This window comes from Conger conger, chromosome 6 (genome assembly GCF_963514075.1).
Source record: "Conger conger chromosome 6, fConCon1.1, whole genome shotgun sequence".
Lineage (NCBI taxonomy): Eukaryota > Metazoa > Chordata > Actinopteri > Anguilliformes > Congridae > Conger > Conger conger.
Genome location: NC_083765.1, coordinates 34,712,672 through 34,736,771, shown reverse-complemented (window position 1 = coordinate 34,736,771; position 24,100 = coordinate 34,712,672). Strand labels below are relative to the sequence as shown.

Below are 24,100 nucleotides of genomic sequence, written 5' to 3'. Positions count from 1 at the left end.
ACTGACAATTCAAAAATAAATACATAGTTTCATCAATATTCTAAAGAATAATACTTATTATATCAATGTACTAAAATTTTTCCCAGTGTCAGAAGTTTATCAATGACTTATTCAGGCATCTCAAATCTCCCAAAATGTCTGAGAGTCTCCCAGATTTTGGCAGGAGCTCCCGGAAATATGCGATAATGCCGTGCATGGTGTCCCCCGGTACTCTGTGCATGATGCCCAAACTCCAGAACTGGCCAATGTAATTCCCCCGCTCTCGCTGGCAATGTTGCACACCCACCCCACCCCCGACACATTGTGCAAATCTGCCAGAACTAAGTTCTGCAAACTTGTCTGACTTGCAGCATTTGACTCAAATCTGACATGTACCTACATCGCTCTAATTCTACAAATCCATTCTCCTACTGTTCTTTTGCTGAGATGATGTTACACATTAGTGGTTGAAATGGAATGTCTGTCTTGCCAAGTGTTTCAGTCTTTTAATGAAACAAAATTTTCTCTGAAGTCAGAAATACTAACTTGTTTTAAATTACTTTTTGCTTGGCAAGTGAAATTATGTTACCCCATTGGTAAGTCTTGAAATGAGCAAAATTTTCTCAAACAATACAAATACAATTTCTAAGTCAAAATATAAGCCCATGTGCTTGTTAATAACTTTTTGCAGTGTGACATAGTTCAAATACAGCACTCCACCTATGTGTGTGCCTGTGAAATGTATCTAGCTGCATGACCACAACAAGACCAGGACAACAGGTGAGTTTAACACTAAAGCACTGACTGTAACCACACCGAACACTATTTTAGTGGAAAACTAGCACAAATATGGCTGTGTACATACCAGTCTGTAATCCTTGCTGCTGATTTTAGTGAACCAGTGGTTGAAGGACAGAGCAGCAACAGCCAATGAAACATCTCTGAAGGGAGAGGGAGACATCAGTCACGGACTTACAATTTGAACACATTCTCACCGAAGGCAACAAGAGCTATATGGTGGCTACCATTATGAGGTCATTACATTACATTACATTAATGGTATTTGGCAGACACTCTTATCCAGAGCGACGTACAGTTGATTAGACTAAGCAGGAGACAATCCCCCCCTGGAGCGATGCAGGGTTAAGGGCCTTACTCAAGGGCCAAACGGCTGTGCGGATCTTATTGTGGCTACACCGGGATTAGAACCACCGACCTTGCGTGTCCCAGTCATTTACCACATCAAAGGTTACTTCCTATTAGATAGACTAGAGGCCTTGAGGACAACTCCGTCCAACACATTACACTCTCACAACATCCTGGGGCCATTCTCATAAAGTTAAAAGAGTGTTTGCGTTATTGCTGGGCCAAGCATTTAGTTATGAAATCATGAAGGCATCTCTCAGAAGAGACAATCTCACAGGTGACTGTAGGAGATAGGACAGGCATGTGAAAACAACATGATGCCAAGAGGCGAAGTTTATCTCACTAAATCTGTAACCGTAACCGTGTCTCATGTACCAGAAAGGAAGGTGGCTCACCTAGTGTCCAGGTGGTTGAAATCCAGGAGATTGAATTCCTGGCAGTTTTGAATGTGGTAAATATTGTCCACATCCTGACAGAAGTAGAAATGTGGAGAGAGGTAGGGAAGGAGAGAGAGAAAATGGTGCAGAGAGAAAAGAAGAGAAAGAGAGCAGGATAGAGAGGGAGACAAACATGGGGATGGGGAAAGAGAGCAGGACAGGAGAGAGAGAGAAAGAAAAAAACAGAGGGAAACAGGGAGTAAGGTTGGAAAGAGAAAGAGAAAGAGTAAGAAAAAGAGTGAGAGAGGACAGAAGGCAAACAACAGAATGACAGCAGGGTAAGGAGAGAGGGGGATGGAAAAGCATCCATATTAGAAAGTGGGTTAGTAACATAAACCATTCACTGAAAAGTCTGTCTTAAAAGTGTCTTAGTCTTTTAATGAGTCCTTGTCATATTTCTTTCTCACAAGTAGAAAATATTAAGTAGTTGCTACTTGCGTGAAATTTGCTTTGCCTATTGACAAATCTTGAAATGAGACAAACGTCTCACCTCACTGGCAATATGTTTGTCTTATTTTAAAATAAAAGTAATAGAAATAATTTTTCAACATATTTATGTAAATCTACATATAAGACTAAAGTATTTTGTGAGTGACATTTGATTTTTTTGCACTGTTGGTATTTTACTCCCCAACAGAAACAGAACAGAAATCAGGGTGTAACAACCAGTTATAACATTCTTATAACACTCAACACAACTATTGACAACATGCTGGACAGGATGTGATGTCATCACACAGTGACACTACTGACCCACTTGAGCTCCTCTCTGCAGGGGAAGTCATTAAAGTCGCACAGGGCGGCGTACGTCTCTGAAAAGCCTCCTGCAGGAAACAAAGCGAGCTGGGGTCAGGTGGAGGTTAGGCAGGGTCATTGGCAATCAGAGGTTTGCTGTTAAATAATCTGCAACATCTGTTTTTTTAATTTGTTACAGTTGACACTGGATTTCTACTGAATAAGAGACTATGGAGAGTGTTTCTCAAAAAGGTGTCCACCAAGAACAGTGGTATAGGCAGCTGCACAAACATCCAGTCCATCCCTGCAAAGAATGGTGGTACAGTGGTACGAGTCCACTGACCCCCTCAGTTCCCCACCCAAGCCAGTGGTACTGTCTTCCTATTTACCCTCCCACCCAAACACAAGGGTAGAGCCCCACTGGCCCCACTCCCCACCCACGGACAGTGGTACAGCCCCGCTGCCCCCGCTCTCCACCCCTACTGACCCCCCTCTCCCCCCAAGGACAGTGGTCCAGCCCTACTGACCCCCCTCTCCCCCCAAGGACAGCGGTCCAGCCCTACTGACCCCCCTCTCCCCCCAAGGACAGTGGTCCAGCCCTACTGACCACCCTCTCCCCCCAAGGACAGCGGTCCAGCCCTACTGACCCCCCTCTCCCCCCAAGGACAGTGGTCCAGCCCTACTGACCACCCTCTCCCCCCAAGGACAGTGGTCCAGCCGTACTGACCGCATGGTCCCTGCGTGCCATTGAGACTCTCCTCCACGCTGGTCGTCAGGCCTCGCAGACGGTCCTGCAGTTCAGGAGGGATCTTCTTCAGGAGCTTCCTGGGAATGTGCAGGACATACTTTTCCATTGTAACAAGGATAAAACAACTCTTTGTGGGCTTGCTCAGAAGGTAAACTGACAAAAAATGGATCCTCAAACACCCCAGGTAATGGTGAAGTGTATTGGCGAGGTTTAGACACAATGTATCCCACACTGAAACCCAGTGTATTGGCAGGAAATGGCGCCCAGCAGCCGACAGGAATAAACTCCCGAAAGCAAAACAAAGATGGCAAAGATATCCAGCCCATTTATACTGAAGCTCAAACATTAACAGACAACACAGCAAATGTGGTTTTGTTTATGGAAATATAATCCTGGAAACATCATAGCCACAGGAAGTGGTGCCTGTCTGAAGGCACTTCCTTTATCGGCCTACAATGGCCTCATTTATCAATATTTTCGGAAATCGGTGTGATCGGGAACAAACTTTGCGCTGGCTTTATGAAAGAGGAGTAGACACAGCTTTTTTTGTATCCACGTGTGTATGTTCATAAATACGAATCAATTGTAAACAAAAAAACGTGACCACAAAATGTATAATTAGCATAAATTGACGCCCCTGAAATAAGGACCAAGGAAATAAATTTCAGCCAATTTAAAGAGATGGCAGAAGAGATGGCAGAGAAAAGATTTTTATCATTACATGACTGTGTGCTACAGCCACTTTGTAGCCTGCGAACATGAAAATATATATTAAAACCTATTTAGGACATCTTCAATGTCGTTATGTTTTCTTAAAATAAACTTGAACTTGAACTCGCCGTTATTGTTCATTGTCCTGGTGAATAAAGCGATGTGCCAAACACACACACAGGAATCTAAACGTTGTTTACAATAAAGGTGTGTAAGGAGCCTATCGGTGTGCAGCCTTCCTTCTTTTCATCCAAACTAACATCTAAACGTTGGTAATTAAAAGAGAAGGGAAAAGAGAAGAAAGTGACAGCGTGCGTAAGTGTCCATCGTTCTAGGAAAGGCCACGTGTCCTGGAAATCATCAGACGACCTGAAGCATGCGAGTGCTCAAACGAATGAATGCCGTTGACAGCTAGACTAGCTCTACGTTTGACTATGAAGCAGTCCAGTGTTCTTCATCCTATTTGTACAAGACAACAAATACTAGAAGCCATGAGCCTGTGGTGAATCATGAACAGATGGCGAAACTCCATCTCCCTGGTCCTCGTAGTCCTCTTCCTCGTAATGGACGCCCAGGCACGGCCAGCCAATATGTCAATCAACCGGGACAAGAAGCCGAACAGCAAAGAGGGTGAATAAGAAGCATCAATTGTACAGCGCTTTGGATAAAGGCACTGTATAAATGCCAACCATTTACCATTTAAGTAGCCTACTTTTGTTTATATAGGCTACGTAAAAACTACGTATTCGCCACATAAAACTAGAATAAAAAGTGTAAAAATGTGGAGCCGCATCCAACCTGCTGCATTAGCCTACGCATCAGAGATATTGCTGTTTTTGTTATCTCTGTCTTGAGTTCCACATACAAAAATGGCTTGACATAAAACTGGAGACAAAGTTTTACAATTATGGGAGAGACGTTACTGTCTCGGATTATCAAGGAGCGATATATGTATATTCACTGTCCTGTGCACTTATCTGAGTTCTGGCTCCAGTGTGTTGCACAAACTGAGAAGGTGGTGTCTGGCGGTCGGAACTGACTCGTGAGCCTCACCAGAGAAACCGGCTCGGTCTTTCAATATGAATATGAAGTAAGCTATGCTTTAATCTTCGATTAAAGAAATACATGTAAATGAATGTAAATAGTCTAATGGTGCGTCATATCGGAATGAGCGAATTACCACCTTCCGACTGGGAAAAACAGTTCCCGTCAACGTCTGACATTAAACGCAAGGCAAAAAACAGAACTGACAAACAAATGAAGCGCATCAGCCACGTCATACCACTTATAGGCTATACCATGATGTTTTAACTTGAACTCGCCGTTATTGTTTCTTTTGTGAGCCTCACCAAATAAATCTGTTCTGTCTTTCAAGATGCGCTCTTGAAAGCCCCATACGTGTTTTATGGAATTCATATTCAACTCCACTTAAGCATTCATTAATCAGGATTACCGGAATGAAACCTCACCCATTTTAATGTTGAATCGCGCTGCGTTTTTATATGATATAAATAATTATAATATCCAATTGGCATATTTAAATAATTCTAAACCAAAATAAAATATTAATTCATGGAATAATAAAATAGCAAAACACGCTTTGTCTCAATCACCACCTGACACGCTTTACAACCGTGCTCATTCCTGGGCACAATACGAACAGCTGAGACGACTCGTGAAGTTCATTCGGCTCCTACGAAAAAACTGTTCACAAAGACCTTCTCACGGGAGGCTAAAAGGCTACACGGACAAACAGGGTGGGGAAGCTCCGGCAGAGCCCATGCACGGCTGTCTTCCAGGGCCCCTTCCGCTATTGTAAATACTGTATAAGTGGAGTGCGCCCCTATTGGTGACATCCATCAACAACCTTTAATGTATCTACTACCCTTCTACAACCCTCGATAGTCGTAGCAATATTATGCTCATTGGTAAGAGAAAATAATTGCGTACTACAATGTAGTACTCCCGTTTGGCGCTGTACTAATGTAATAGGTGCAACTATGACATTATTTTGATGATGGATTTTATTTTTATCAAGCCTTTCACAGTTTCAATACATTGAAGGGGGAGACTACACTCCAACCACTGCGAAAATGTTGCACCGTAATTACCAGAACCAGGTGTGCCAAATTAGGGTTGAAATGAAAACCAACAGGATGGTAGATCATCAACAACAGGATTGGGCAGCTGTCTTAGAGGGGGTTTCACTCCATAGCAGGAACTCCCGGTTCTATGTAACAGCAAACATCTACCAAGGTGTTTCTCAGAGCAAGAACACCCCCCACCATCCATTATATGTGGCCTCCTGTGGACAAAGGGTTTTCTGAGATAGTGACATTTCCTCTTCAACCGAGAAAGAACTTTCAATGTAAAGAACACAGAGCTGGCCATCTGTTTAGTCTTTAGAATTTCTGGCACCCCTTCCTAGGCAGATCGGTCTCTCCTCAGTCATATACCTAATCCCACAGCCTGATGAGCACAGCTGTGGGACTTCAGTGGCTGGAACGGCAATATTCTCTCAGAGCAATCGTCAAAATGGAACACAACAGCATGGTGGGCAGCTATATTGGAGGGCTGAGCCTGTTCATAGCAGTGGCCGGAGACTCACTGTCACCAAGGAGAGATGCAGAGGGTGAGAAGTGGAAAAGAACTAAATGCTCCGGAATGATCTGTAATCCAGAAATTGTCAATGAAGATGTGTCACGCTGACATAAAGGTAAACGTGCGTGCGGGGGGACACGCGGTCTCCCGTTTACGTCCCATTGGTCGACTACGCGGGGTGTGTCTTCCGGCCAAAACAATCACTAAATCCACACAGGCTGCAGGAAGAGGAGGCTAATCCTGGCCACACATTTGTCTTGTCCTCAGCTGCAGTTTTAAAATAGCTTCACCCATCGCCATCAGAGCAGCCGCCCATGCCCAAGTGCACTTTTACGAGGGGAAAGAATACATTTTTGTCCCGGACCCTTTAGTTAAAAAATATTTATAGAAGCTGTGTGGTTTTCCGTCATGTGTACCCCCGAGGTATGGAACAAGCCCGAGGTGCGAGTCATTCAGCAACCTGCATCATCGCCGACCCCGGAGCCTCTCAGCAAACCACAGTCACTTTTTAAAGGTCACCTGCGTGTGTGTGTGTGTCTGTCTGTTGCGCTTACATTACAGTGCATGCAGACAAACAGCTCAAGGGGAGCCCCTGAGGTAGTGACGCACTCCCCCCCCCCACATACAGACAGGATCAGTACTGTGTGGAGACTGCTTTTAACACCTCTTTTCCAAAACAGTGGGTAACCCAACTGACTGCCTCCAGATGCAGCCTCTTTGGCAGGAAGTGATGTCACGCAGCATGGAGGAGCTTTTTTTAGCTGGAGGATACTGCTCGCTCTTGCATCATGAGGCATGCTGTGCAGGGCGCAACACTGGGGAATTCCTCATTCCAGAGAATCAAAACCAGGGCATTCTGGGTAGAAATGATTAAGCCTACTGTTTGTGCAATACTGGGCCACTGAAACATATTTCTAAGAAATAGAAACTAAAAAATATTTGCATTATTTTAAATGGTAAATGGCAGGCATTTATATAGCGCCTTTATCCAAAGCGCTGTACAATTGATGCTTCTCCATTCACCCATTCATACACACACTCACACACCGATGGCGATTGGCTGCCATGCAAGGCCCCGACCAGCTCGTCAGGAGCATTTGGGGGTTAGGTGTCTTGCTCAGGGACACTTCGACACAGCCCGGGCGGGGGATCAAACCGGCAACCGTCCGACTGCCAGACGACTGCTCTTACTGCCTGAGCCATGTCGCCCCCTATTTTTTTATTTCCTTGGCCATTAAATGCACCCCTTAACAAACAAATAATAATATTCAGTGACATTCTTGCTTTTTCATTTATGCACATTAGCCTAGCCTAAAAAGAAAAGAAAGGAATAAGAGTGTTATTGATATGCTGGTGAAAACAAGGAGCTGTTTTCAGCATTATGGTAAGCAATGGTCTGTACTTCTGGCATGGCAGCAGTGCATTATGGTATCTTAAAAGTAACAGTGGAAACAACGCTTCAGATAAGGGTGGGTGTAAGGGGCAGCCCAGCTAACACAAAACGTTCTGACAATGTTGCTGCAATGGTAAAACATTGACAAAACATTCCAGTAACATTGTGAGAACATTTTGTGTAAGCAGGGAGCTGTTTCGGAGCAACCGTCTGGGAGAGACTGGGGCGGAGCACTCACCCTGGGGACGAATCAGGAAAGATCTTCTTGAGTGAAGCAGTCACATGACTGACCACAGCCTCCAGGTCCTCTACCGACATCAGGCTGAGACAATACGTCTGTCTGTCTGTCTCAATCACCACCTGACACGCAAACAAACAAGTACATGCATGTAGACACATATACATGGTATACATGTAAACAAACAAGAGCACACACAAACAGACAGATGCAGACACACAAATAAGCACACATATGAGGACACACGCACAAACAGACACGTCGGCACACAAAGAAACCTACACACATACCTACACACACATACACATGCGCAAACACACATACACAGAGGCATTCATGCACTGATGCACAGAATTTCACATGAATACAGAGGCGCATACATACACACCTACACGCATACTTCTCACACACACACACACACACACACACACACACCCACACACACACAGGCATACATACAAACAGACACACAGAATTTCTCCCAAACAGATCCTATCAGGCGCATTGGCACAACTAAGGAAAAAGGCCTCTTCATCAATCTTGGGGTCCCTTATAGAGCTTCCATTACGAAGCCTGAGAAAGCAATTGAAACATGAAAGCAGTTGTAATGGAGACACTTATACTGAACATGAGACAAGCGTACATTCTTCAATAATACATTTTTGTTTTTGTTAGTTTTCTATTTGAAAAATGTATGTATTGAAAATAATGTATGCTGCATGTGTCACTATTTCTTTGTCAATATTGTTTGTTATTGTCACAAAAAAGCTGATTCTGAATTTTAGAAACAGGTGAAGAAAAAGAGGCTGCTTAAGAGCCGACATACCAGGCCGCCTCATCAAGTGCCAAAACACCACAACTTTTAAATCCAACTCCAAGTGTGTGTGGCCTCCTTGACATCTGGAGTGAAGATCTAACAACCTGTAATCCTTTTAAGAAGGGAGATAAACTAGAACCCAACAACTGCTGGGGTGGCTGTGTACACAGTAATATGGGGAATGTCTTATTTCTGTTTTATATTTAGACTTAAAAGCTTATTGTTTTTATTGGGGGTTTTTTTGCCAAATAAGATTAAATATTGCCAAGGTCAGACACTTTGACTCAATTCAAGATTGTCAAGCGAACAGTAACTTAAAATAAGTTCATAGATTTCTAACACGAAGCTATTACAACAGATATTATAACTGATTTTTTTTCTAGTGTAGTGAAGTGGCATGGCGAATAGTCCTCACTATGCCAGTATCAACCATGTCAGGGAACCCAAAATGGTGGCATACTATCGTTCAGAGAGTTGGCTGGATTATCGCTCGGTAATGTTTGGCTCTGATTGATCAGGCACATGCAGTCTGCCTGAACCAGCTGCATAAACCACGTGGCTTCGCAGGCCGACAGCACACAAGCTGAGGTGATGGTGTTTTATGGTGGTGGTGATGGTGTTTGAGGTTAAGAACAGATTTCTTTACTCAGGATTGTAGGATGATACAGGCCTACAGCTTGAGTCCAACACCGTCGTACGTATGTAGGCGAATGTCTTTCACTGTATTGACAGAATCTACAGACCCTGCACTTCATTCAAAAGAAATTGCTAATACTGGTTCCATTGTTGTCTGGAGAACAAGCCATTTTTGAGAAATACTGTCAAGACAGTTACTAAAGGACAACAGCTGTGCTATCACATACTCAAAAGAGAATAGACCGTGGCATATTTCCTGACCGCAGTGGAAAAACATGACACCAAGACAGATATCGACAAATATAGACTGGATGTCAATGAAGATCGACTGCTAATATTTTAGAGAGAGATCCATCTACACCTTAATTGATGATGATGCATAAGTAATGGGTCTGCTCTGGTCAAACTTACACAGACTTCTCCTAAACCAGACCTGGGTCAAATACACATCATTGTTTTATATTCAAATATATTTCTATGCTTTAACTGGTGTATTGGTTGGTTCATGAAATACTTAAAAAATGTCTACATCATAAGAAAAATAAAAAGGCAACTGGACAAAACTAGCATCACAATAAAGTCCCAGCAGATTAAGCCAGATCACTTTATTTAACACTTTTTAGTGGAAATGTAAAGTGCATTCTTAATATCTATGTGTTGAATGATGAAACTCAGGTAATGTATGACACGGCATCATCCCAAAAAGACATTTACATTGATTAAACCAAGGAAGTGAGAGATGTAGAGAAGATGGTAGATGTATTTAGGTCAATAGCCATTTCCTGTGGTGTGTATTTCCACTGATAACATCTAGAGAAACTACTTCCTGTTCCAACTTAGACTAGACACTCTTTGACAACCGGTAAGGAACAAATATGGGCAACCCTCTCTGTCCCAGAGCAGAGGTGTGAAGTGTATTCACACCAATTATCTAGAATAACCACTTGTAACTTCCGCAAAGGGTTCGGCGTTGAAATGACTCACATATCATTGCACCGCCATAGTGTGGAAAGGGTCAATTGCATCACTGGCACCCCCATGCAATTTTATTATCGGTTTTTTATATATCAAATTTATATTCTAAAATAACACAGGATTAGCCAAAAAAAAATTCAAGCTTCCTTACAACCCCTCTGCAAACTAAACTAAAAAAAAGGTACTCGCTTAGCATGTCACATTTTTTATTATTATTATGATTTTTTATTTATTTTAATTTTTGCAGACAGTTGGTCAGTTGGAGTATTTTCTCCACGTTATTCAGACAGAGAGGGTTATAGGTACAGATAGGATCACACTGTGGAGAGGATCCAACCAGCAGCCACAGCGGGGGGGTGAGTCAGCCACACTATGAACTGTGCACACAGTCTCCCAAAGGATTTAGTGTTGAAAAGGGTTTAGAAGTGTACAATACACACACACACACACTCGCATACACACACACACATACAATACTAACTAACTAGTGACAGTCGAGTTGAAGCATTACATACTCAAAACTTGAGCTAAAACTCTACTAGGAACCAATAAAAAATGTAAAAAATATTAGAGCCGTGGATTTTTTCTGTCCAAGCTAACAAAACTGAAGCTTCTCCCCATCAGCTCTTAATCTGACTAATGACTGATGGGAAACAGAAGCCCTGGTAGAAGGAAATCTCCCACACATACACAAAGATATTTGTATTGGTGGGAAAATGAGTTGCGGCTAGATTTGGTTTCCAAGGATTAAAAAAAAAAAGTTGCCATTGCTCAACATATCCTGCTTGTGCCGAGTACAATGTTCTCCATTTTGCAGCTGGCAGAATGTTCCCAGGGTGCCTCTGGTCAAAATGGTCAGAGGTTAAAAACATAATGTCAGCTTAGTCCACTCATGTTCGATTTATCAGGCATTGGCTCAGGCAGTAAGAGCAGTCGTCTGGCAGTCGGAGGGTTGCCGGTTCGATCCCAACCTGGGTGTGTCGAAGTGTCCCTGAGCAAAACACCCAAGACGCTGCTCCTGACGAGCTGGTTGGTGTCTTGCATGGCAGCCGATCGCCATTGCGTGAGTGTGAATAGGTGAATGAGAAGCATCAGTTGTACAGCACTTTGGATAAAGGTGCTATATAAATGACAACCAATACCTGTCTGACCAATCAACTTACATTTAGTGTAAGTAAGTTTTATTTATATAGAGCGTTTCACAGAGTCACAAAGTGCTTCACAGGATCAAAAATAAAAAATAAAAATTAATAATAACGATAATAATACATAAAAGAACAGTCAATACAACCAACAAATCACAAATAAACGGACATGAAATAAACGGAAATACAGACACAAAAAAGGCTAGACAAACGCCTGTCTGAAGAGATAGTGAAGAGATAGTGCAGAGATAGCCTGTCCGTCTTTAGCTGCTTTTAAAAAAAATTCCGCAAGCACCACAGCTCTTAAGTCTGGCGGAAGAGTATTCCACAATTTAGGAGCCACTGATTCGAAGGCTCGGTCACCTTTAGTGATCCTGAATCCTGAAATTGATAGGTAGCCAGTGTAAGGAGACTAAGATAGGAGTGATATGACCTGACCTCCTGGACCTGGTCAGCAGCCTGGCTGCAGCATTTTGGACCAGTTGTAGGCGGATTTGCTGAGGCAGGTAAAAAGCGAGTTACAATAGTCCAGGCGTGATGAGATAAAAGCATGGATAATCATTTCCAGCTCAGAGTGTGATACAACAGACCTGAGTTTAGTAATGTTTCTAACGTGGAAAAAACATGTACGGGACAAAGACTTAATGTGCTTGTCAAGATGCATAGCCTGATCAAAGATAACACCAAGATTTCTCAATTTTGAGCGCACATTTGACTTAAGAGACCCAATACAATTTACAACATTAGAAACAATATTATCAGCAGCAATGATGAGAACTTCAGTTTTGTCTGCATTTAACTGAAGAAAGTTACTGGCCATCCAGTCCTTAATGACAGACAAACAGTACATTAAGTTTATCAATCCTGTCAGGTTTAAAAGAAAGATATAACTGAATGTCGTCCGCATAGCAATGGTATGAAATACCTTTTAATTTGCTAATAATGACACCTAAAGGAAGCATGTACAGAGCAAACAAAATCGGACCCAGAACAGAACCCTGAGGGACACCACAGGATAAGGCAGTAGATTCAGATTTGTAGGGGCCAACAGCCACAGAAAAACTCCTATCAGAGAGATAAGATGCGAACCAAGAGACACTCACCCACTCACTAAGCTTATCTATCATAATGCGGGGATCCACAGCATCAAAAGCTGCACTGAGATCCAGCAGCACCAGGATAGAGCAGTCACCAGCATCAGAGGACATCATAATGTCATTTGAAACTCTGAGAAGAGCCGTTTCTGTTGAGTGCTTCTGGCGAAAACCAGACTGGAATTTGTCAAAAATGCTGTGGTGATTTAAATAATCAGTGAGCTGATAGGCAACTATTTTTTCTAAAAACATTTAAATAAATGGCAGCTTGGATATAGGCCTGTAGTTCTTGGGAAGAGATCGGTCTAAGTTAGGTTTTTTAAGGAGCGGCTGGACAACTGCCTGTTTAAAACAGGAGGGGACGCAACCAGATTCCAGCGACCTATTGATGATAGAGACCAAACACGGACCTACTGAACTAATAACATATTTCAGCATAGATGTTGGTAAGATGTCTAAAGGGCTGGGGGAAGATTTCATAGTATATGTCACATGCAGCTTTGTATCACAGGATGCACCAATCCCGTGACGCAAAGTGATAGCTTTTAAAACAAGCTCCAAGTCACTAGTCCAACAAAGTGAGTACACACACACACACACACACACACACATACACGCCTCGACCTAAACACTCCCACTGTGATCACAGACATGTTTATTCAAGAGACAAAACCTTCACAATGGCAATTAAGAAAGAATACCATGCCAGGAGCATGATTCCAGCAAGATATACTTCTTAAGAACTGTGGTATGAAAGAACATCACAGCAACCCATATTAATGGTGTAATTCTGTCATCTCATAGTCTATCAGCATTATATGCTATCAGGTGATGTTGTTTTACAGGGCTGATTGGGCACTCTGGTTGTCACTCAATGGGGCGTGAGTGCACCCCCTACATTCCCCCAGTGCTCCTAAAGGTCTCTCTCCCCTCTCTCTCCCCTGTCTGGATGAGTAGCAGCAGGGGTCAGCCTCTATCTCTCCCGGCGGCTTACAAACCGTCCCCAACAAACCCGGTCACCCGCTATCTGTAACAACCTGCTGACGTTCGCTCCCCTCCTGCAGAACCACATCCCAGTGGATTTAGTGGCTGCCTTAAAGGTCCCATGTGGTGAAAAACTACATTTTCCTTGTTATGTGGATTATGACGGAGTTGTGGTTGCTATGAAAACGCTGTGAAAGTATCAAAACAGACAGTACCCAAAGAATTCAGTTAATTGCGGAGCTAGCCCACAGATCAGAGCAGAGGTTCATTGATATTCATGAGCCTTATAGACACAGTCATGAGTGGCGCAGGAGGGTCATGAGAGGCGCTGGAGAATAGACAGGTAAAACTGGATAGAGATTGTTTTCGGTACTAAAAACCACACAAACATCTTCTTACAGATATCAGGATGTAAAATAAAACACTGGAACGATGTACAATATGGGACCTTTAATGCCACTGTCACTCTGAGAAGCTACAACAGTTCTGTTGCATTTAGCAACTGCTGCTGATGGAAGCATTTAGCTACTGCTGCAAGCCACAGTGTGGTTGGTGTCCCTAGAACGTTTACATATTAAAAAAGTGCAAACAGTCCAAACTACAGAGCTTGCTGTTTTCAGCACTAAGTGAACATTTAGTTTAGAGCAGTTCCATGACAATGTAAGGACAGCAGCGAGGGACAAACATAACAAAGAGCAATACAACTGAAGCACAGTCCGAGGACGTAGCTTAAGCTTGCCCAATTAAAATGAATAGACAGCCTTTGGTTTACCTGGTAAAGTTTAGCACACAGTAAAAGGCTCAGTGTTAAAGCAAATGTAACAGATCATACAAGAGGGAACAAATGTACTCTGTTAGAGTAAAGCAAGCTTTATCAGTGTTGGTCTAATAATGAATGATTCACTGTGTAGAAGGTGAGGCGTTTTTGTCTGGTTAAGGCTAAGTAAAGTAAAGTTGAGGCTTTTGTTTACCTGGTCAAGATTCCCGATGCTGATGGCATAGATCTCCAAGTAACTGAAAGAACTTTCCACCTGCAAGCAGAGGACACGATGGAACTGAAGTTTATCACTGCATGCACGCAGGCTCTCACACACTGAGCATGGTGACTCACAACAGGACATGATAGAGAGAGGAGGGGTGGGGAGGGAGGGAGAGAGAGAGAGAGAGAGAGAGAGAGAGAGAGAGAGAGAGAGGGTGGGGAGAGAGAGGGGGGAAACAGAAAGAGAGGAGAGAGAGAGGGAGAGTGAGAGAAGAGGGGTGGGGAGAGGGAGAGAGAGGGAGAGTGAGAAAGAGAGGGAAAGAAAAGGAGAGGGAGAGGAGGGAAAGAGAGGAAGAGAATTATCAAAAGTTGACATTTGTTTTCATAATTATTATTCTTCACCTAATAGTTATTTGTTCATATATTTGCATGTATTTGTTATGTTTATTTGTTTATAATTCATGGCACATTGTATTGTAATTTCTGTACATTGTAATGTGTTTTTGTAAAGCTTTGGCAACACATATATTGAGCTGTCATGTCAATAAAGCATTTTGAATTCAATTGATTTCATTCAAGATGAGTGAGAGAGGAGGGAAAGTGTGTGTGCGTGGGTGTGTTTGTGTGTGGGTGTGCGTGTGACAAAACGAGAGAAAGTAGAAGGGGAGGGAAAGTCTGAGAGGCTGAGAGGAAGAGAAGAGGTGTGTGGTGTTGGGCGGTAGAAATGTTTTTACAGACATCAACGATAAAACAATGACCACACACGCACAAACCCACACAAAACTACATTTGCCTTTATGGACCACAGGGTCTTTCCAATGGAACTACTGACCACACTGTAACCTTGACTATTAAGATTACATCAGTCCATAAAGAATCTTTACCTGAGAGAATCTTGTATTTTTTATTATGAATTCCCACATCAAATGTGTCACGGTTTGCTTATAATAAATCTGTTACTAATGCATTTCTGTTGAGAATGTGTTTGTGGTTACAGTTTATTAGGGACTTCAACCACACATCTCAGAGAAGACGGTGACCTCTCTCTCTCCCTCTCCCTCTCTCACTCATTCTCTTTCTCTCTATTAAAATTAATTATTGCCAAAGCACACATCCATCAATTAACAAAATGATGTTAATAATAATGATAATAGTAATGATAAAAGTCACAATATACACTTTATTAGGTATTTATTAGACTTATTAGAATTTTTAGACTATCTGCACGAAGGTTCAACATGTTGTGTGTTCAGAGATGCTCTTCTGCAAACCACTGTTGTAATGTGTGGTTATTTACGTTACTGTTGCCTTCCTGTACCAATCTGACACCTTCTCCTCTGAGCTATCTCATTACCAAGACATTTTCACCCATAGAACTGCCGCTACTTTCTGTTTCTTTTTCTCTTTTTTCACCCTCTCTCTCCCCTCTCTCCTACAGACCCCCCTCTCTCCCCTCACTCCTACAGACTCCCCTCTCTCCCCCCTCACTCCTACAGACCACCCTCTCTCTAACCACAAACACATTCTCAACAGAAATGCATTAGTAACAGATTTATTATAAGCAAACCGTGACACATTTGATGTGGGAATTCATAATAAAAAATACAAGATTCTCTCAGGTAAAGATTCTTTATGGACTTTCCATCACTCCTACAGACCCTCCTCTCCCCCCTCACTCCTACAGACCCCTCTCTCTCCCCTCTCTCCTACAGACCCCCCTCTCTCCCCTCACTCCTACAGACCCCCTCTCTCCCCTCACTCCTACAGACCACCCTCTCTCTCCCCTCTCTCCTACAGACCCCCCTCTCTCCCCTCACTCCTACAGACCCCTCTCTCTCTCCCCTCACTCCTACAAACCCCCCTCTCTCCCCTCACTCCTACAGACCCCCCTCTGTCCCCTCACTCCTACAGACCCCTCTCCCCTCTCTCCTACAGACCCTCCTCTCTCCCCTCACTCCTACAGACCCCCCTCTCTCTCCCCTCACTCCTACAGACCACCCTCTCTCTCCCCTCACTCCTACAGACCCCCCTCTCTCTCCCCTCACTCCTACAGACCCCCCTCTCTCTCCCCTCACTCCTACAGACCCCCCTCTCTCTCCCCTCACTCCTACAGACCCCCCTCTCTCCCCTCACTCCTACAGACCCCCCTCTCTCCCCTCACTACAGTTGAAAAAGCTTAGTTATAGCAGCAAAAAAGAACAAACAAATGCAATGACACTAGTAAGTCTGCTACTACTAATACCTATACTACATCTCCGACAAGTACTACTACTACAACTAATAACAATAATAATAATAATAACTAATTTTATTTTGATATGGTGTTGTCCCTTGGGCAATGGCAGGCTGTGTAAACTGGACCATGATACGGCTCACACACTGCTCTCTCTCTCCTCCTCCCTCCCCCGTCTTTGCTCTGAGCTCACCCCAGCCCCAGCCACGAGCCTCTGAGTGTTTGCTGAGTCACTATTTCACAAACGTCTCCCTCCTCCCGAAACTTCCAAAAAGCCTGAACAAGCTGCCAAACCACCCCTCTCCCCCCCGCCCCGCTCTTCTCCTACAGCTCAACAGTCACTCATTTCACTACCAAATAGCATTTCAGTGGGTCGACTACAATACCAACAAAGTATTTCAGGTAAAAAAAAACACAACCAGGAGAAGTTGGTGGGAGGGTCTGTATTGTGTTTTTCAGCCACAAGGGGGAGGTGTCTACAGCAATTTTTTGTTTGTTTTAAAATTCGTTCCGTCAGAGGTCTGCCTGCTGTCTGTGTGAACCTGACGTGCCCAGAAACACTGAGTGCTGGCCCACATGCCCCGTCTGTGTGAACCTGACGTGCCCAGAAACACTGAGTGCTGGCCCACATGCCCCGTCTGTGTGAACCTGACGTGCCCAGAAACACTGAGTGCTGGCCCACATGCCCCGTCTGTCTCTGACCCCACCCATTGCTAACAGTCTAGCAGGGCCCTGTCACAGAGAACGGGCAGCATTTCAACTACATAGACCCTTTCTGTCCCAAGAGTGCCCCATAGCACTTAAGCATAACTAATCCCTTATGCCATTTCAACCAATCAAAATGACTGTTATACTATTGCTTTGCGCCCCTATTAACACCCTACTACATTTTCTCAACTTTCTCTAAGTGAAAACCCCTTAGGATTTGGGTGGAGCCATTTCATACGCAGCTTGGGACTCGAAGAGTTAATGTGGTTGCGCATGTGCATTTCATATTTAATACAGGCTAGCTTCTTTATTCGTATGTTACCTTTGAACTCCCTGAAAATGACCCCAAGGCTCCTCCGTTCAGACTGAACCACATGGTCTCCCCACCGCCACCATTTTGATAGCTGTTTAGGTATGCTATACTGTGTATAACAACATGCATTTCAATGTTTTTTATCCATCCCTGACAGTTGAGAACTCCACATCTGTGGAGGATCATGATTCATAATGCGGCAGGAGGTTTCTCTGGATCACTCGATGTCACAACACACACATACACACATACACACACATACACACATACACACACATACACACACACATACACACAAACACACATACACACACATTCACACACATACACACACATACACACACACATACACACATACACACATACACACACATTCACACACATACACACACATTCACACACATTCACACCCATACACACACATTCACACACATACACACACATTCACACACATACACACACATCCACACACATACACACACATCCACACACATTCACACACATACACACACATTCATACACATACACACACATCCACACACATTCACACACATACACACACATTCAAACACATACACACACATTCACACACATACACACATACACACACATTCACACACATTCACACACATACACACACATTCACACACATACACACACATTCACACACATTCACACACATTCACACCCATACACACACATTCACACACATTCACACACATTCACACACATTCACACACATACACACACATTCACACACATTCACACACATACACACACATACACACACATTCACACCCATACACACACATACACACACATTCACACACATACACACACATTCAGACACATTCACACCCATTCACACACATACACACATACACATAGGGGGCGACATGGCTCAGGCAGTAAGAGCAGTCGTCTGGCAGTCGGAGGGTTGCCGGTTCGATCCCCCGCCCGGGCTGTGTCAAGTGTCCCTGAGCAAGACACCTAACCCCCAAATGCTCCTGACGAGCTGGTCGGGGCCTTGCATGGCAGCCAATCGCAGTCGGTGTGTGAGTGTGTGTATGAATGGGTGAATGGAGAAGCATCAAAGCAATCGCTTTGGATACAGGCGCTATATAAATGCCTGCCATTTAACATTTACCATTTACACCCGTACACACACATTCAGACACATTCACACCCGTACACACATTCACACACAAGGGCAGAATGCAGGTTCCAGCTCGATAATGACTGACCGTGCAACACACTCTTCTCAATATATTTTGGTGGCAGGACAAGGAGCGGCAAAAATGAACCTGACAGACACTGGCTGATTTACCTTGACTGGCTGCTTGCAGTGGAACATATAGGCTCTCCACATGGTCATCACCTGTAGCCACAAAAACGGAAATAACATCAGTTATCAGGCCACAACGCCGCGTGTGTATGTGTGTGAAACATTTAAGCAGGTCTAAAACCGTATCTGTTCAAGCAAAGAAAGGATAAATCCACAAATTTAGATACATTTAGAATATTAGGAGGGGCTGAATGACATCATGTTCGAACTCCGAACCTCATGGTGATCAAAGAGCACCGCCCAGTGGCAAAAAGTGGTAACTGCAGCTTAACCAGCATGCAAGATTTAAGGGTACACTCTTGCACCAGGTAAAGCACACACACACACACACACTCAGGATATTTCTAGAAAAACAAGTCCACTACATCACAGCCTTGTCAGTGGCATCAGGTGCTCATGTGAATAGTATCATTTAACATTTTTTGTATTTTGTATTTATTTTTTAGTCAGTGTTAGTGTCTCTTAGCCTACTGATGTAACAATCAGTAGGCATAGAGATTGTTACATCAGTATTAGAATGTTGTTATGAACATTCTACTCACATACTGTGTTTGGTGTTCTTCCACCTTAAAGGGTTAATCCTTGGCTTAAGGAACAGGGAACCCTAGGGCCAGAGGTTGCTATGCTACAGTGATGTAGCAAAAGCTGGGAAGGACAGTGATGTGCAGTGGGCTGCAGAATTACTGGCACCCTGAATATGCACAGAAAATGCTGTACATTAAAAACTAATACCATTATTAACAAAAGCTTTATTTTCCAACACAGAATCACTTCTCAGAATCATTGATATCATTGGGATACCCCCCTCTTCAGTTCAAACCACAGGTTTTCCAAGGGATTTAAGTTTGGAGACTGAGATGGCTATTGTAGAACATGTTATTTTTACTTAACCATTTGTGTGTGGATTTTGATGTATGCTTGGAGTCATTGTCCTGCTGCACAATCTACCTACGACCAAGACTCAGCTTCCTAGCAGAGGCAACCAGATTTTCTGCCAGGATTTCCTGGTACTTTGTTGAATTCATTGTGCCATTGATCATAGATAGCGCCCCTGAACAACTGGCAGCAAAACATCTCGAAAACATCAATGAGCCATCGCCATATTTGACAGAAGGTATGAGGTGCTTCTCCTTGTATGCATTCCATTTTGCTGGCAAACATGTCGATGGTATGTTACATTTTGGTCTGACCATAGCACTTAGTCATAATTGCAATGCGTTTTGCTAATCTCAAGATCTTTGGTTTTATTTATTGTGCTCAGTAAGGGCTGTCTCTGTGCCACCCTTCCAAAGAGTTTGTTGGAATGGAGGTGCCACACGGAATGTATTTTTTAGACTTGGTGATTGCAAGATACAAGGAATCTTCCTTACCATCTGTGGGGATAATATGCACTTGCATCCCGTACGTTTATTTCAATACATTCACTCTCATGTCTCACTGCTGCTTTTATTTAAAATAATTGTTAGGGGTGCCAATCATTTTGGCACCTGTGGTTTTCAGAAGAAAATGAGATCACTAAAAAAAAACATGGAGATATGAGAGTAAATGTATTGAAATAAACGTACGTATATATTTTTCCCATATGTTTGAACATAAACTATAGATCATTATCCTGGTTGTTTATTATATGCAGCCTTTTTTCTCCATTTTTAATATGGGCAATATGGGATTTCCCCAGCAACGGGTCAAACAGGGCCGTAGACGGTATTGCATGAACCGCATGAAGCCATCCCCGGCAGCCCATGCACATTCAGCCTCCTGGAAAATGTTCATTCCCAGCAACACTCACCAGAACCCTGCTCTCTACCCGGGTTTTGGACTGGTTGAAATGGACCTGCACCATGAACCATCCCTTCTGGGGCTTCAGCAGCTGGGCGATGTCGTCTGTGAGAGAGCAGAGGGAGGTGTGCAGATCAGACACAGACTGCACGGACGCAGACGGGAGGAGAGGGCAGGCAGACACACGGCTGGATGTGAACGAACACACACACCCTACGCTACAGGCGCACAGAAGCTACACACACACTGATGTAGGCAGGCAAACACACAGAACGTTTCCATTTCCTTTAAAGCAGTGGTCTTCATTCCTGGTTCTGGAGAGCTGTGCTGGTTTTTGTTGTTACTCAGCACTTCATTGATCAATGAAAGCTGTTGATTATACAGCTAACTCACCTCACCTGGTTTCTCGGGTTTGAATTGGTCACCACTATTAAGGCAAAAACAAAAACCAGCACACCCTGCGGCTGTGGTCTCAGGTTGCATGTGCTATTGGAAATAGTTTTCAGAATAGTTTTTGAATGCATTTTATTTTTCAAAATCAGGTAATATAATCATATACAACCTCCACTTGCACAACATGGCTATACAAGATGTACTGGAGTTACCTGAAGTGTCTTTCACATGTACTGTACACCAACATGTGAATGCCCCATGGAATGCCCCTATAGCAGTGAATCCAGGTTCAAGTCTTCCCCAGTATTTTGTTCGCCACAGGCTCACTTATCTTCATTGATGGTATACTATAACTGCTGATGGTAGTAGCAAAAATAATTCTGAAGTATATAGACACATCCTATCTACTGAAGTTCAAACAAATGCCTCAAAACCCATAGGCTGGCGGCTCATTCTACAGCAAGACAATGATCCCAAATATACTGGTAAAGCAACAAAGTTTTCCAAAGGCACAAAATGGCCAATTCTCAGTCAATTCTTTCCTGATCTGAACTCAATTGAGCATGCCTTTCATATGCTGAAGAGCAAACTTACAGGGACAAGACCCCGAAACAAGCATGAGCTAAAGATGGCTGCAATACAGGCCGGGCAGAGCATCACCAGAGAAGACACCCAGCAACTGGTGATGTCCATGAATCTCAGTCATTGTATGCAAAGCATATGCTACCAAATTCTAAACATGACTACTTTCATTTACATACCATTGCTGTGTCCCAAACATTAAGGTGCCTTGAAATGGGGGGACTATGTATAAACATTGCTGTAACTTCTACATGGTGAAACTGAAATGTATAAAAATGCCCTCAGACAATGTGCTTTAACCACATAAATAACTGATGGGTCTTTGCCCAAAATGTTATGGAGGGCACTGTATGTACTCAACAGTAGGCAAGCAAGCAATTATGGACATTGCCCAGCTGTTGAATGAGGTGTGGTTTGTTAGGGTTGGAGTGAAAACCTACAGGACAGTATTGGGCAGCCATGATATCTTTTTCTGCACACAAAAACTATTCTGGCCAATTGAAAACACACAAAAAATCCAGTCATACTGGTTGACCAGCTCATACCCAGCTAGGCCAGCTTATGACCCGCTTGATCAGCTCAATTTTCAAGCTGGTCAAGCTGGGTATGAGCTGGTCAACCAACACGGCCATGTTGGTCATCACGCTGGTCTAGCTGGGTATGAGCTGGACAACCAGTTAGTTCTGGTAGCTTGCTTGTTTCAAAACATCGCTTGAGCTGGTCAAACCATGACAAGCTAGGAGCTGGTCTGAACTGGTCCAGCTACCAGCCATTTCAAAACCTAGCTTAAGCTGTTTGTTCAACAGGGTGGTCAAACAATTGACTTGGGCCACTGAGACATACACAATACAGCTGTCCATTTCCAAACGGATGCACATTAACACTATTTGACAGACTCAAGTTAACAAGGTAGCTTCACATCCACTAATTTAGCAAGTAAAAAAAAAAAAAAAACTTCTGTCCAAAAGAAAAGATGTCACATTTAGGGAGGGGTTGGGGAGATAAATCCATTTGTGCCTTTTCCAATAAACCAATACATAATAAATGAGGGTTATGGACGTTTTTTTTTATTATTGAGGGTAAATGCAAGGTAAGCCAGGGCTTAGTCCAAACCTTCTGAGCCCCTGGAACCCAGTGAAACAGCACTTCTCCAATTCCAAACGTCCTACTCCCCCAGGATCAAATGTGCAAATTAATTTATCGGGGGTTAATTATGAGATGAACTCACCATCAAGCATGTGATAATTCCCATTACAGAATGTTGTGCTAAAAATACATTTGTGCAGCCAATATGTTTTGGCACATATAGGAGGCCTTTGTCTCAATTTGCACGGTCACATTTAAGCATTTTGTCGATTTTAGATGTCTTTCTATGAAAGTCTTGCTAGTGCAGTCCACCTCTTCAAAAAGGGTTCCTCTCAGGTATGTTTCACAGGCACACAATTACACAAGGTTTATCCATTCTGTTGTTCGCTGTCCTAGTAAAACAGCAGCGTATTATTCATCGCGAGTATAGTTTGTGTGACGAATCACCTTTTCTGCAAATTCAGCTGTGGTGGCTACAGATGTGTACAGAGCCACCTGGTGGATAATCATCAGAATACACAAAAATAACCCCACAAGATCATAGCAATAAACAGTTTTCACATTGAAGCATTCTGTATTATGTTTCCACTGCTATATCACAATGTAATATCCTAAACTTATGCTATGCCTTACTCCTTAAACTATAAACCTAAACGTATAAATGATGCTGTGTTGTCACTCGTCACATTATGTCTGTACGCTGCTATATTCTGCTATAGCCGGTCACAATACTGCCTTGTCCTGCTAGATTCTGCTGCATCAGAATTTTCACCAATATGCACCTTCTTATCTCACTACAACCTATCGTATCCATCAGCATTCTGCTGTAACATTCCACAGTAGCCTTTCTTTACAATCATATTGCTGTACTCAGCTGTATTACTAGGTGCCCTGGAGTACCATTGTTACGACCTGCTAAATCAGAACTGTACGCTCCGTGCTGGGGCGAAGCACAACCTGTACCAGTACTGTTGCACCTGCACCCTGTCTGAACCTGAACAAAGCCGCACGCAGACTGCAGTCGAGAGAAGAGGCGAGGAAAG

The 24,100-nt window shown here is 43.3% G+C and overlaps 1 protein-coding gene across 2 annotated transcripts in view; it reads right to left on the bottom strand.

Annotated features, from left to right (window-relative positions):
• The window catches only part of carmil2 (capping protein regulator and myosin 1 linker 2), a 74,842-nt gene that overhangs the window by 49,593 nt on the left and 1,149 nt on the right, over positions 1–24,100 (bottom strand). For both annotated transcript variants that reach the window (XM_061244941.1, XM_061244942.1), the window contains exons 2-9: positions 21,007–21,101; positions 19,200–19,250; positions 14,611–14,670; positions 7,989–8,110; positions 3,025–3,122; positions 2,316–2,386; positions 1,521–1,594; positions 845–920 (exon numbers count right to left, since the gene is read on the bottom strand). In XM_061244941.1, the coding sequence (XP_061100925.1) occupies positions 845–920; positions 1,521–1,594; positions 2,316–2,386; positions 3,025–3,122; positions 7,989–8,110; positions 14,611–14,670; positions 19,200–19,250; positions 21,007–21,101 (647 nt within the window). The remainder of the gene's footprint in view (positions 1–844; positions 921–1,520; positions 1,595–2,315; positions 2,387–3,024; positions 3,123–7,988; positions 8,111–14,610; positions 14,671–19,199; positions 19,251–21,006; positions 21,102–24,100) is intronic.